Source organism: Danio rerio, chromosome 23 (assembly GCF_052040795.2).
Source record: "Danio rerio strain M-AB ecotype USA chromosome 23, GRCz13ab, whole genome shotgun sequence".
Lineage (NCBI taxonomy): Eukaryota > Metazoa > Chordata > Actinopteri > Cypriniformes > Danionidae > Danio > Danio rerio.
The window spans coordinates 7,536,307-7,552,762 of NC_141043.1; the positions used below are offsets into that span (position 1 = coordinate 7,536,307).

The following is a 16,456-nucleotide window of genomic DNA, read 5'->3' on the forward strand; positions in this document are numbered from 1 at the left end:
TAATGTTTGCGAACATATTCAGGTCAAAGGGGAGGAATTAAATGTGTGATTTTATATAGAAAGAATGATAAATGTAACTACATTACTTAAATGTTTTATAACAAAATAAAATGTCAATATGTGGGTGATAATAATGTCTCATTTTCATTGTCTAACATGTAAGATAAAATACATTTCTTCTCAAATTTACTTGTTATTTTTCATAAAAGATTACATGATCGTACAAAATGTGTTATTTTAAATGATTATGAAATGTCTTGCTGACAAATAAGTTAAATCTGGAGATAGGAATGCTAACAACTATGAACATGTAAAATGACTAATATTGTGTTCGGGGACTGCACAAGTGGTCTCTAAATACATTTGTTTAATATGTCATATACGATGTTTCTTGTTTTAAATATGCCTGACAATATTTATTTCTGTAAAATGTTTGTCAATATATACACTATACCGGTCAAAAGTTTGGGCTCAGTAGGATTTTTAAATGTATTAAAAATAAGCTTATCCTTCTCCCCGAAGCTGCATTTATTTAACCAAAAATACAGTACTTAATGTAAAATTGTGAAATATTTTTGCACTTTAAAATAACTGCTCAAAAGTAGTTTATAATTTAATTTAATAATTCTTTCCAGTGATTTTTAAGATGATATTTCAGCTGCATTACTCCAGTCTTCTGTCACATGAGCCTTTGGAAATCACTCTAATATTAATTATTATTATTATTATTATTATTATTATTATTATTATTATTATTATTATTATTATTATTATTATTATTATTATTATTAATATTATCCGAAATTATTATTGAAAATGACTATAGTAATAATTTAATTTGAAGCTACAGACTATAAGAAAGCAGTTATTTAACTTTTTCAGAAATATTTAACAATTTCACATCTTTTACATTTAATAAATGCCGCCTTGATGAACTGAATAATCTTCTTAAAAAATACATAATTAAATAAAAAAAATTTAAAAATAAATAAAAAACCTGAACCCAAACTGTTGACCGGTAGTGTATATATCTATTTACACGGAAAAGTCAAATTGAGCCAAATGTACAGCAAACAAATTTAAAGCTTCATTACAGTTTCAATCTTTTGACGCTTAAACCGGTCTTTTTTGGGGAAACCCTACTACATTTTCAATGATTTACTGATTAAAAATAAAGTAAACATTTATAATATGATAAATTATAATAATGATAAATCTTTGATAATACTATTAATGCATTTGCTGTCGCTATTGACCTGCGTCTTTAATCTACATTCATACACAATAAACTAGTGTGCAACGATAATTAGAAGTAGAGTTTTATTCTTTAAAACCATGTAAGTGCAGTGTTTTCATACGTCGTATATGCTTAAATCGGCGTAATAGTAAACTGAAAGAAAAAATATTAATTAGTTTACTACATTTGCTTAAGGGAAGTGCTTACAAACAATTAGGCTATGTGTTGAATTTAAACAAACAAATTAAGTTGAACATTTCTAAATGTAATGCGTTTGTTTAAATTCAGCCCATATAAATTGTTTGCAAGCACCAATTAATCTTTTTTTTAGTGTAAAACAACATTTATAGTGTTGGTCGAGAATAGCGAGCATATACCGTATCTAATCATAAAAGTACAGTAAGAAGAGCAAATGCAGTTTTTTTTAATAGTGGTTGCAACGGGTTTCTCTGGCGTGGTGATTAAGACGCATTGAGCATTATTAATATCCCGCTGATCCCTTCCCCGATGTGGAAGAGGTTCATCCTGAGTGTTTCAGCGGCTACTAAACGCAGGAGGTTAAGGCTGGGTTTAATGCCTGTCTCTCAGGACGGGACGGCTGATATGAATGAGGTGCCTCGTGAGGGCCTCTCCGCGCGAGCCTCATTAGCTGTCCATCAACCAGATCCCCCGGTCAGTCTCTGGTTATGTAAATAATCCTCACCAAAGTCACCATGCTAGCTGTAGTTGATGACATGTTTGTAACATCGAACATGTAATAAAAATGTAATGAAAGCGGTATAGGCCGCGTAACAATGGCTGCAAATATGCAGCGCCTTTTCAAAATGTATTTCGTCACAGTTTATTCAGCCTGGATTTGTTATCACATAATTTCCCCACTTATGTTTAAGAATTATTTTGAACTTTCTTTCCTCAGATTTTATTATTATTGTTAGGGTATTATTATTATTATTATTATTATTATTATTATTTTTATTATTATTATTAGGCTATTAATATTATTATTATTTTTATTTTTATTATTATTATTATAAAGAAATGTTATGATAGAAACAAGTAGGAACATTTATTGAATAACATAATGTTCAGATCGTCGGTGTGTTCGGTGCAACAAACAGGTCACCATTTGATCATTTTAATTTATGAACCAATTTATTTTAATTATGAATTTACCAACATTCATTTGCTATAGGCCGTTCAATGTCATTTAATTCTACCTCGTTTAAGATTTTGAGAATAATTTCTAGCTGTCAAATAGGATTTCTAACTGTAAATTTAGACACGTTTGAACGGTATATGAAATAGACAAAATTAAGCTCGTGGTCATTCATCAGTTAATAAAAATAATTAATCTGTAATGGAATCAACTTTGCTCCAGTCTCTGACGTCATCCAATATCGCTTCTGCCAATATTTATCTTTGAAGACAATCTTTCGAATTATTACTTACAAACAGATTTGTATGCTGAGGCAGTTGTTTATTATGCTTAGATAATGGTAGTCTACAGATTTATCTATTTTTAATCTGTGTCTTAAACGGTTTTTGATCACTTTAATGCTTAAATTTCCAAAACACAAAATGCAAGTAAACTCTGTCACGGCACAAGCACCAATGGTAATGTACATTATTCGTTTTTAACCTAGGCTACTTTGAATTTGTATTTAGCCTACAGTGTAAAAACATCCATGTGTCAGCAATCCGATCTGGTGCAAGACGCCGTATCGTCTTTAAAAACAAAAGTTAAGAGATTTCTCCTACCAATTCGTGTTGGGTTTTTTTTCCTGCAATATAACACTGAGACAAACACACGCGCGTAAAACACTTGGCATTGCGCATGGCCGTTCACCCAGAACAGAATTTAGAGTTCTTTTCTGCATCATTAAGCCCTTGCTTTTGTTGTCTATCTATGCAGACGTCTTTCACGTTCCTGTTTAGGATAATTGAATGGATGACATTTTAATAGCTAGACTTCAAAAATAGACAAAGAGATAGTAGCCCATAATCTCAAAAATATTAAGAAATGCAAAATATAAATAGCCCAAATCCATAATAATACTTTAAGTTTTTTGCCAATTGATCTAGTTATTGACATTTTTGAATGGAGGAGGAAAAAGAAACCCTCTGCGGCGATTTACTCAAAGACGGCTTTTGATTAAACGGCTTTGTAAGGTAAAGGGGGATTTGTCTAAGCCGTGTAACCATGCAGGTTCTCCAGTGATCAAACAGTGACTGCAGACAAGGGTGTGTGTGTGTTCAATTGTCCTCTCCACGCGTTTGTGGCGCGAGCAATGAGTTCACAGGTCGCAACATCACTTATTAATCTCATTATCAGCGGTCTGTCGAGGAGACTGATTGGCGACCACCTTTCTGAAATTTAGGAGACACTTCTTAAAATTCAAGAGGAACTTTTGATCAGTTGAATTTGTCACAAAATAGGCCTATCAGAGAAGTATAGGCTAGTTCGATATGTGCAAATTAATATTTCGTTATTTTTGTTATCATCATATTTAACATTTATAAAGGCTAAATTGTTTAATGTTGCTATTTTACAGTAGGCTAATGAGTAACATGCTTGTTTGGGGTTTGATTTATTATTGCATGCAGTTATTGCATAAGAAAGACACTCACCAAGTAAAGTGATACCTATTATTTTTTTATTTACTTTGTATATATTTATTTATTTATTTTTTATGTGTTAAAAAGCGTTTTCGCTACACCATTATTGTTTTAATGTTTGTGCTTTTATTTGAGAATTTGAGATTTATTATTGCTCTTTACATTATCTCGAGCAATTAATGTTTTTATTTGGGGTTTGATTTATTATTGCATCCTGTTATTGAAATAAGACACTCACCAAGTAAAGTGATACCTATTATTTTTTTATTTACTTTGTAAATATATTTATTTTTTTTATGTGTTAAAAAGCGTTTTGGGCACACCATTATTGTTTGAATGATTGTGCTTTTATTTGAGAATTTGATATTTATTATTGCTCTTTACATTATCTCGAGCAATTAATGTATTTATTTACATCTTTAAATCTCTAATAGCTATTTTTATCTGAAAAGGGGAGGGGTGATAACTCAAACAATACCGCTAAGATAACAATATTTCCAACTGAGTATAATGAGCGTGATTATTGTTGTATCATCATACTAAGCTGTCGCTCGTATCTCTTATCTCTCTACAGCTTTTATAGAGAACACATCCAGATTTATCGGGCCATAAAATTGGGCTTTACGTTCTCGCACAGGCAGCGTGGTTATTTTACAGCAAAATTTTTTATATATGTTTTACCAGAAAGTGCAAACAAATCCCAAGCTATTGCCGTAAACATAATGTGCACAGTAGCGTTACAAATTTATCTGGTTCTTTAAATTGTTTTGAACAAGCAGAACAGTATACGATTGCGTATTCACAGATCGTGTTTGCACTGGTGCCTCGGTCAATGCAATTGTCCTGTTGCTTGTAAAGTCCTTTAAAAGTTAACTTTAATCGACTAAGAAAGACAGTTTAAAATACAGTGGACTCAGCAAATATAGATCTCACAGGTAGAAGCACACCCCTCCTCCGCCGCACACCATCTAGTTTATCCCCTCATTCTTCTCCTCCTCCATGGGTCCTACCTTTGGAGTGCGTCACGTGGTTCTGCTCTAACAAATAACTCGCAGTAAAGTAGAGAGCAAATCAGGGAACAGTTATATTAGGCATTATCTGCAGCAGCAGCAGTTATCTCCAGATACAGACAAGCCTCGGTGACAAGCCCAAACGCGGAGAGGACAACTACAAGTTTTTCGACTGTCGCTTATTTTCGCTGAAGTTTGAATTCTGGGCTAAAATCAAGAAGAAAGAAGAGACTGGGAACCTCGACGGCGATATTCAATCAAGTCACTTGGAAGAGAGGGTTCCCGACTTTATCACCAACCATCCTTATCTGGTGAGATAATACGACGAGAGCTCTTGGATGAAATTGTATAAGCCCTTTGCTTATAGCTATCAACGTTTTTGTGTAATCTGCGTTTTCGATGATAAAATATAGATGTTAAGAGATTGCAGTGCAGCTTGATTCCCGCGGATGATTTAATGGATTTGGGATAGAGTTTTCCCAAGATATCTAAAACCGCTGCTGATAATTATATCTCATGCGTAAAGATATGGAGAGTAATTAATGCCATTTTAGTGTTAAACGCAAATCCAAAGATAAATGAAAAACAAAAAAATAATTGACTTTAGCCAAATCACTGAAACAAGCCTATTTCTTCAGATTTTATAGTTTAAAATTGTTAGAATTGATAATTAGCATAACATATATAAAGACGTTGTTAGGAAATATTTAATGTGTTAAAATAATTTGGGTTTTGTTCCGTTGTTATAATCAATCAGAACTACTATTAGGCTATATTGCATTGTTTATTATTATTATTATTATTATTATTATTATTTGTAAAATACCAATCTAATATTAAGAAAATAATTTGATTTTTGGTTTGTCATCAGGAAAGAATTTCATTTTCTGTGGCCTCTGATCAGGAAACCATCGCATTTGGAGATTTTGGACGTTAACAAGGTTTTTAACTAGCCTACAATCTGGGCGAATTTTGAGATTTCGAAATCTAGCTTATTCACTGGATATATCATGTATTCGAGCCTGGCTTTATCTTCCAACCCGTCCCCCTACGCACACGATTCCGGGAACTACATCCATTCGTCTGCCAGCTCACCTGTGTATGTACCCACCACTCGTGTACCAGCCATGCTCCAGACCTTGCCCTACCTACAGACTTGCGAGTCCAGCCACCAAGCTCATGGGATCAGCAGTCACCACGCCTGGCCACAGACTGGCACCGATAACTCTTCGTTCAACCCCGGTAGCCCTCATCCACCGCCCGGTTTCTCTTATTCGCACAGTCCGCCAGTGAGCAGCAGCACCGGCAGGGACGCCGCGTACCAGAACCCGTTAATGTTAAGTAACGGCGGCCGTGCAGATCAATATGGAAGTGCCCTGGTGCGCTCCGTCGGTGGCTCTTATTCCAGCCCGTACGCGGCCTACATGAGCCCGGAGATGGCAACCTCATGGACGCCTGGGCCCTTTGATGGCGGCATGATCGGTCTTCAGGGACGCCAGGGAACTCTACCGGGAAGGAGGTCCAGTATAGGTAAAAATCTTAACATGTTTTTGCCTTCTCATTTTTTTCTGTCTGGATATATAAATATGTAACCTACTCTAAAATATTGACGATGGTTGACTATATATGCACCGTTTTGTTTAACGCACCTTGAAATAATTTCGTCGTATGTTAAATTTAATACTACTAATTTGCAGTTGGGTAGTTTGGCAATAGTTTAAAATCCATCTTTCAAGTCAGCAGGCAAAAATGGTTGGAATGGAGGGGGTTTCGTTTGATGTTGTGATCTTACAATTTATTGCTGCGGTTTTAAAGGTTATTTATTGCTTTCCTTAAGTGTTTATGTTAGACTTAGAAGGCACTAGAATACCAGTTAGGGTACTCGGGCACTTTGCAAAACCTAATCAAAACAAAACTTGATCTTATTGCACTAATACACATCCTTTAATAGGGCAATGCAATCACTTTAATTTAAATGTTAATTTAATTCTCAACTATTGTCTGTCCACGTTGATAAAAGGGGCCCGTGCGCACCTCATAATTGTGAGAACTATCCAAGCTACTGTCACCTTGATCAAACTTTTCTAAACAGACCATTACAGCCAGATACACATTTAGCGGCCGTAGGCTTTGAAGTTTAGTGCTTCAGGCGGACACATTTTCTTTGATAGTCCATAAAATGTCACATTTCTTACTACAACTCTGGACGATTTATTCGGGCTTACATAAGACTTGAGCGTTTGATATTTAGCAGTTGCATGTTTCAGATGTTTCGTTACGAAAATGTTGATATCTGTTATTCCAGATTATTACAGCAGTCCACCAGAAACACTCACAAATTCAGAGAGTTTGAGATTACTCTAAATCTATTAATAAAAGATTATGAATTCACGCATCTTTTTTTAAAATAAATTGTTGGAGGGCGTCACGTGTCAGGATCTTGATTGATCGGTGACCCCTGGATCTTTAACACTGATAAGAGCCCCATTGACATTCCGCTCGCCTGAGGCCCTCGTGCCTAGTCGGTCGCCTAATAGACACACCAGTGACCCTGAATATGCTCGTATTAATCTATTTTTCATTCCGTTTGCCACATTCCATATTCCCCTGATACTCAGGGAAACACCAAGCATGTTTTGACTATGTGGATCAATTTAAATGCTGAGTTCTTCCAAAACTTTATGTTATACATATAGGTCTGCATATAAATACATATGCCTAAAAATGTCCTATCTTTTCGTTAAAGTCTTGGAAGACATTAGCACTTTGAATTGAACTGAAGATCAATTTATATAGCCTAATAGGCTATCATTGTTTAAATAATTTGTTATTGCAAACATGATTGGATAAAATGGAGGAAGGGTAGCCTAACTAAAGAGGCGCTATATTTAAATTAAATATTAGGCTATTTATAGGCCTACTTAATATTTAGATTTTCGTTTGCGTCATCTCTTTCTTCACCTCTTCTATGCTAACGGTGCCTATAGGCTTTTTATAAAAAAATAGCCAGATGTCTAATTAATTTAATTCTCTCAATATAGGCTATTAAGCGAAACAAACATTCGAGTAAACGTTTGAGGTTAGTCACATTTGGTTTTTCAGAGTAATAAAACAATACTAATGTACAAGTCGCACCTTGAAAACATCTCTTTACGCATCGCTCCCGTCATTCAAACTTAAACGATCCTGCGCCGTATTTTATGAATTTAACCAACATTGTCCTTTCATAAATCACTTCAAGCTCAAAAGAAAACCTTGGGGAATTAATGAAAAACTCTCCGTGTCTGCTTTCAGACATGCTGGATGACCTGCCGTGTGAAGGGCGCGAGTGTGTGAACTGCGGCTCAATCTCAACGCCGCTGTGGAGAAGAGACGGAACCGGACACTACCTGTGCAACGCGTGCGGCCTTTACCACAAGATGAACGGCATCAATCGACCTCTTATCAAACCACAGAAACGCCTGGTAAACGCACAGCTGTTGATTATTGTGTTTTAATAACGCTTAGTCTTTACATGACCTTGTCCTGTTTAAACCTAGCCATAATAAATGAAGGGACTTAATATAGTCACATTGATTCATTCATAGGAATGTTATTACTGTTAATACTATTTAGATTCCCTGACAATGGGAAACTATTGTTTCTCATTGTGAATAATTAGTAATAAGCTAAAAGTATATTTTTTAGGAGCTTAGAAATAATATATTATAAAATTTTTTATTATCTAAAAGTCATGACAACATGTTTTTTTATTTTATCTTATTTCAATAAGTTGATCAGTTTTCAACATTTTTTAAGTTATACAAATTTTTAAGTTATGTTTTAAGTTATTTTTATTTTTGTAAGTTGTATTAACTTGTAAACCGTGATAAAGTTATTACAATGTGCAAAATTCCTTAAAGTTTCCCACCTTGTTTGCAAATTGTTGTTTTTACTATTAAATAATGCTTACAAACAAAGTAGTCTCACAAAATAAAACAATTCTGCATATTTATACTCATGTTAGTGGGTTGATTTAACATTTTTATGGTCATTTCTTTAGAAGGATATAAAGACAGAAGTTGCGCAAAACCTTCACTGCTGTTCTGTTTCCCATGAGTCTCTCTTTCTCTCTCTCTCTCTCTCTCTCTCTCTCTCTCTCTCTCTCTCTCTCTCTCTCTTTCTGTCTCTCTCTAGTTCTGTATCTCTCTCTCTTTTCATTTTTGCCTTCATGACCTTGTCCTTGGGTTGGTCTGTTTTTAGCCTAAGCAGCGAAAAACTCAAAACAAGCACCAATTTATGGTGCATGTGAGCTGAGAAGGTTCATTCTTGGTCTGGAAGATTATTGATATTATTTGCCTGTCAAATAAATCTTGGATGTGTTAAATGACTGGAATACACAGTTCTGGTCACAGAGTTATCATCTTTTTCTTTTAATTTTTTTAATGACTTTTACTTTAATTTTAAACAAAACTCAATAACATTACATTCATCTCTGCATTATATTCTATAGGAACATAATTTCAAAAAACATAAATCAATTGCTTCATTGACTTTGTTGTCATGTTACAATTCTTTAACACATATTAACTTTTAAAATAAATATATATTTTTAATCAAGGTTTGACATGTCCTTATATTCCTCTATTGAATAACTTTATTTCATTTACTGTCTCAAAATTCCTTTCAGCTTTGTAAAATTATCAAATTAATCACCTCTCAAACTTCTGTCTGTTCTTCTCTGCAGCAAAGCACATCACGACGAGCAGGTCTGTGTTGCACTAACTGTCATACTAGTACGACAACACTGTGGAGGAGAAACGCAGAGGGAGAGCCAGTCTGCAATGCATGTGGACTTTACATGAAGCTTCATGGGGTAAGAACAGGATTTAGTCTGCATTATTGTGGTACCAAAGAATTTTGAGAGGCTGCATGGTGGTGTGTGTGTGTGTGTGTGTGTGTGTGTGTGTGTGTGTGTGTGTGTGTGTGTGTGTGTGTGTGTGTGTGTGTGTGTGTGTGTGTGCGTGTGCGCAAGTCTTTAGACCATGTGATGCAAAGGTCATAGGTATGTTTTATCGGAAGAGAATGAGAAGAGAGAGAGGAAGGGGAGTTGCTTAAATAAGCTTTGTTCTCTAAACTAGCTCTTCTCACAGCTGACAAAATGACTCAGAAACTCACAAGAAAATAAATTAAATCTGCACTAGCTGTTATAAAGTTGTAATTATTGTGGTTTTTGAAAGAAGTCTTTTAAGTTTACGCTTAAGTTAACGCTGCAAAGCGGAATTTTCTGCATCATCATGCTTGTCCTCAGTGTCACATGATCTTTAAGAAATCCTTTTATGCTGATTTGCTTCTCAAAAACAATTCATTTTTGTAATGAATACTGAAAAAAGTTTATTATTATTATTATTATCATTATTATTACACATTTATTATTGCACATTTATAATTACATATCCACACTGAACTAAACTGAACTAAACTGAACTTCCATTTTGAAAACTGGAATCACACAGTTTCAATGTATAAGAATTTCTACGTTAAGCTGCTTTGGCACAATCTACATTGTGAAAGTGCTATAGAAATAAATAATAATTACATTATTATTATTATTATTATTATTATTATTATTTATTGTTTAATCCACAGTAAACTAAACTGAACTTCAATTCTGAAAACATGACTGACACACTTTCAATTTTCTAGACTTTCTATGTTAAGCTGCTCTGGCACAATCTACATAAGTGGTCACCAAACTTGTTCCTGGAGGGCCGGTGTCCTGCAGATTTTAGCTCCAACCCTAATCAAACACACCTGAACAAGCTAATCAAGGTCTTACTTGGTATACTTGAAACACCCAGGCAGGTTTGTTGAAGCAAGTTGAAGCTAAACCCTGCAGGGACACCGGCCCTCCAGGACCGAGATTGTCGACCCCTGATCTACATTGTAAAAGTGCTATAGAAATAAACATAATAATAATAATATGTAAAAATATGCAGCTAGAAGCGCATCCGCTGCAGAAAACATATGCTTGATGAGTTGGTGGTTAATTCCGCTGTGGCAACTCCAGATTAATAAAAAGTACTAAGCTGAAAAGAAAATGAATGAATGAATGAATGAATGAATATAATAAAAATAATAATAATAACAAAAATAATAAATAGATAATTAGATATTTTTAATCATGATACTATTTTAGGGATATTTTAAACCAATCAAATTATACTTTTTATTCAATAAGAACACATTAGTTGATTCAAGTTGAGATAATTTGATAATGTTACAGAATATTTTTGTTTCAAGTTAATGTTTTTTTTTTTAACTTTGTATTAACATAAGAATGCTCAAAATGTTGTCGAGGCCTCCACAAAAAATGTTAAATACAATATACAGTTTTTTTTATTTTTTTAATTTATTTATTTATTTTTTTACGATATATACTAATGAGAACCATTATTAATTATTTAGCCCCAATAATAACCGAGCACTTCATCATCACACGAGAATGATTTCTAAAGCATCAAATGGCGCTAAAGACTGGATTGATGATAATGAAAAATTAGCATCGACATCACAGTAATACATTAAAAAAAATTTAAATCTATTCAAGTATAATGTAGATATTTTGAGCTGTAATACTTTTTCACAATATTTCATATTTGACAGTATTTATGAACAAATAAATAAAGCCTTGGTGAGCAAAAAACATTGAAAAATGCATAATTATGCAAAGCATTTTACAAGTAGCTATGAATACCTATACTGAAAGCAAGTTCACTCTTTATAATCATTGACCCACCAACACATTTTATTCTGTTTTTGTAACTTTAATTCGAATACTGAATAATTAATCAGTCATTTGTACATGTATATTTACAGTACTTTTTTCCCTTTCTCTCGCTTTAGGTACCAAGGCCATTAGCTATGAAAAAAGAAAGCATTCAGACAAGGAAACGCAAACCAAAGATGCCCAAAACCAAATCATCCTCAGGTAAGAGTGGACAAAAGCATTTTAAAAGAGACATTAATTTTGAGACGAAAGCAGACATGAGTGATTTGAATGGAAGTGTGGGAGTGAGTGAGTCAGAGAATGTGTGGAGAGAAATATGGGGTGAGCGAGAAGGTAAAGGGAGGGAAAGGGAGTAAAAGAGAGAAAGAGAGCAATAACAGAACTTTTTTCTGCTTTCAATGAACATGTGGTGTGTATGCAGCACCGGCACATACACGAACGGATGTTTGACGCCATTAATTGTCATTTGCAATAACTCGCATGTTGAGTTTGCTGTTTTTTTATTATGGCTGTCATTCACATTTTGTTCTATTGGTCGGCAGGGTCAACAGTGTCTGGCGCTACGTCTCCCACTTCACTGCCTGTGTCAGAAAACGCCTCTACAATAAAAAGTGAACCTAGTATCGCAGCTTCTCCATATGCAGGCCAAACCGTTGTCTCGGTCACACAGGTATGTACTCTTGTGATCGTCATGTAAGCTATTAAAGAGATCCTTTATTCACACTCCAAACCTATTGGAGTTTATTTTTCTGATGTACACACAAGAAGGTATTTTGAAGAATGTTTGAAAGCAGAAGAGTCAACAGCTGCTGGTTACCAACATTCTACAGAACCTCTTGTTTTGTGTTTAACAGAAGAAGAACCATTTAAGTGTGAGCCAATAGTGAAGACATTAGATTTTTTTTTGGTTGAACTATCTCTTTAAATGTGAGTGGGCTAAATGATTGATGCCAGACTTCCAGACTTAAGTTAAGCATGCTATGAAAAATAAATATTCTACAATTTTCAGTTAAACAATGTAAACCCTTAAACATCTTAAAACTTTCATCTGTTGGCACATATACAGATATATATGTATAAACATATATATTATTATATACATTAGTGCTATCCAGTTTTTACATGGGCTCTGGAAGTATATTTTTCCAGTAAGGATTTTCTAAAGTCTTTGTTCAAGCATTATAAGTCATGAATCAAGACAACCAGCTATGAAGAAAAACAACATTGCAAACACTAATTTGAAACAAAGAATGTAAAAAATTGTATACAAAATATAAGATTGTGCACTTAATTGCTCTAAAAAGAGAAACAGTTACAATTTATTGTGCAATCCAATTCATTTGCACTATTTAATTATTTCAAACACACTGGGAGCTTAATTTGATGATCTAGGTGCAAAGTCTAAAGCTCATGGCACAAAAGCATTAAGGGCGTGTCCGAATCTACTCTTGCTATTTTAACAATGAAAAAAAAAACGCTCTGTGCCCTGGCGCATGGTCTAACAGGGATGTGCTTGTTGTTCTCATGAGTTATGGGTGTATTTCAATCATACCGTTGCATTGAACCAATCAGAGACTCATCTCCCATTGCCTTTAAGAGTCAGTTGCACTTTTGAGAAGTTGGACTTTGTATGTAGAAAAACCGAATGCTTCACTAGTGAGAAAACGAGTAAATCTGCAGCACGATGATGAAGAATGAGCCTCCTCCATTCTGCCTCTTTACTTTTGTGCTTTACTTTACTCCTTTACTTTCGTGTATAAGGAAACGGTGTTGTACACACTCCACTGAAGACATCCATTAGCCTACATATTTAATTTTGTTTGTTAAGCGCAAAGATTTGTTTCAAAATTATTTCTCAATTCAGTTCTAATTTTCAGCAGACAAATAAATTAACAATAATAACAACGTGTGAGTTATAGCCTGTTACACCTAGCTCATGGATGTAACATAGTAAGGGAGATGACAAGGCGAAGTATAATCAAAAAAGATTTATTTAACTCAATTCAAATTATATAATCAAAATATCAGTATTAGTATGTTCAATCAGTGTGAAATGCAAGTTTATGGATGCGGTAAATGTTGTCAGTGATAGTGTATGGATGTGAAACAAAGTATAATGCCCAAATTGGAGCGCAGCTCTGGCCAACTGCCAAGTGAATGGACAGCGGCCCCGACAAGCTCTCTGCCAGGGTTTAAATAAGGGCGCTGACCAGCATCAGGTGTGCTGAAGGCACGCCCCAATCTAGAATCAAATCAAAAACACAGAAATACAAAACAACGCAGTCCTAACATAACCAACACGTGCTATTCTTATGCCCCATATGGTGATGCATACATCTCCAAAACCCAACAGATGGACGAATCTATAGTTGTTTTTATTAAAACAAATATGTATATGCATATAATAAATAATACTGCTAATAATAATAACATTATACAAATGCAAATTTCCATGAATGAACTGAAAAAAGGCATGGAGGCATGAAGAAGGCGTGGAGGTAGTGGTTTATATATATATATATATATATATATATATATATATATATATATATATATATATATATATATATATATATAATTATTATTATTATTATTTGAATTCTTACATTTTTTATATGTAAATATATTTCTGTACTGCTGGACATCCTGTGTGTATTAAGCAGTGTGTATGCCTTTGGACCTACATAAGCGCATAACTAACTTGCTCTGCGCTTGACTTTAGACCAGCTTTTAGTTGGTCAATGGCACGGTCTATTTCAGTTCCTCAGAGTAGCAATGCACCAACAATGCGCCTTAACACACCTCCTTTTTAGACTGAGGAACCCAAAAGTCCACAAAGTAGCGCATATATATTTGCTGATAAAACAACATGGCGCAAAACGTGAAAATTAGAGTTGCGCTGGTCTGGAAATAGCAACAAATCTTGCCAAACACATCTTGCACCTTATTGCGCTGAGTGTATGATAAGGCCTATATTAGGCCCATAACTATATTATGTATAATCATAGGAGCAGGCAGGCAATTATTTTGGCAGGTGCATTGCTTGCTGGACCTCTCTGATTGGTGGAATATTCTATACAGTATCATGTGTAGATTGTCTGTTGTAATTCTTTTTTAATAAAAAAAAAAAGTTGAATTGTTGGGAAGAGATTAATTCAACAAAAATATGTACACCCAATTAACGTCCTCAAAGTTCAAGAAAGGTCTGCCTTTAAAGGTTTATAAGATGAAGTACAGAACTTGATTTGATTCATTGTGAACTAATTAGATGATTGTGGCTACCTATTGGTGGATCTTTAGTGATTGACAGATTTGCCTCATTCCAGTAAGCCTATAATCAGACTAAAGAGATGTCAATGAAAATTAAGGGCATGTTACTTTGATAAAAAATATTACAAGAGTACATGAATTAAAAAAAAAAAATGTAAATCCTATTTTCTGTTCCACTGAAGAAAGTATGAAACAATGTAATAAGTCTATTATCATTTACCCACTGTTAAAGATAATATGCATTGTCAGCTGACAGCATTTCCCTGTGCTCTTTCTAAGGCATCGACACAGTTGGATAGTGCCAGTTCTGCCCATGTGGACATCAAATATGAAGACTACACATACACCCCGACGTCGATCGCCCCACAGAACTCCTGGTGTGCTCTGTCTCAAGCGTGATCCGAGACCTCCACTGAAACCTCTCTGGCATGGGAGAAAAGACTTTTAACTGAATCTACCTAATAGGACTTTTACACAAATGTAGACAGACGGTGCTTAGGAAAGCAAGACATTGACAGTAATTTGTGCTACTTTTCCTCCTTGATTTATGGTGGCATATCTATGATGTCACGGCCAATTCATGCAATTCCACCAAAAATATGGTGGATGACAAGCAGCGCCTCTGTAACAGTTCTTGAGTTCCAATGATCGGGAGGACAAAAAACATGCTTTTTATGGCTACTGAACGTTTCATGGCTTAGTTGTTAATGATTACCTTTTAAGATACATTATTTATGTTGAGATAAGAATGGTGGAGGCACACAAGTCTCTCTCCCATAATTCCCTTTATCCTTCAGGGAATGCGTCTTTATGGTCGTTATGACTTGAGATCGCATACTTTCCCTGGATGAGGCCTTTTAAAAGTTTCCTTGTTGTCTTTGCTGATTCCAGACTCTGTCAATGTTGTATTGTATTCCTCCGATGATCTGAAGTGCAATGACCCGCGCCGCTTTTCAGCCGATTTTGAAAAGGGACACGTTTATATTAATTGTTTCGAAATTCTGTGTTTTGTTTTTTGTCAGAATATGTTAACCTAAATTTATTTGATGTATTTTGTTGATATATATTGGAATTATATCGTTTCATGGCATATAAAATTGACCGACATCTACTTTGTGTCTGCACTTGTTTAGTTGTCCAGGAAATTCTAAATTGTTTAAGGGTTAGTTCACCCAAAAAGTTACAATTTTTGTTGTTAATTACTCATAATTACTCATTCATGTTCTGAACACAAATTAAGACATTCTAGATAAAGTTCGAGAGCTGTCTTATCATCCATGGACAGTAAGGGTCATGAAAAGGAATCGAAACCATTGTCAAAACATTCCATCTGACTTCAATTGTACAACTGTAATTATATGAAGCTCCAAAAACACCTTAGTGTGGCAAAAACACAAAAAAATATTACTTTTTACTGATGTTTTGGTGGGCGCAGAATTGATTTTGGAGCTTTGAATGATTACAGTTGAACCACTGAAGTCATATTGAATTTTTTTGTCATTGTTTTTATTTTATTTTCTGGACTTTGAATGTCATAAGACTCTTGCCCTCCAT

At 34.5% G+C, this 16,456-nt stretch overlaps 1 protein-coding gene across 1 annotated transcript; it reads left to right on the forward strand.

Moving 5' to 3' along the window:
- The first annotated feature begins 4,939 nt into the window (after positions 1-4,939).
- Positions 4,940-15,985, forward strand: gata5 (GATA binding protein 5). The gene is given in 7 exon segments (NM_131235.2): positions 4,940-5,174; positions 5,735-6,393; positions 8,158-8,327; positions 9,590-9,718; positions 11,749-11,833; positions 12,175-12,302; positions 15,182-15,985. Coding segments are annotated over 6 exon segments (1,152 nt in total). The 5' UTR covers positions 4,940-5,174; positions 5,735-5,873; the 3' UTR covers positions 15,302-15,985.
- The last annotated feature ends 471 nt before the right edge of the window (positions 15,986-16,456 follow it).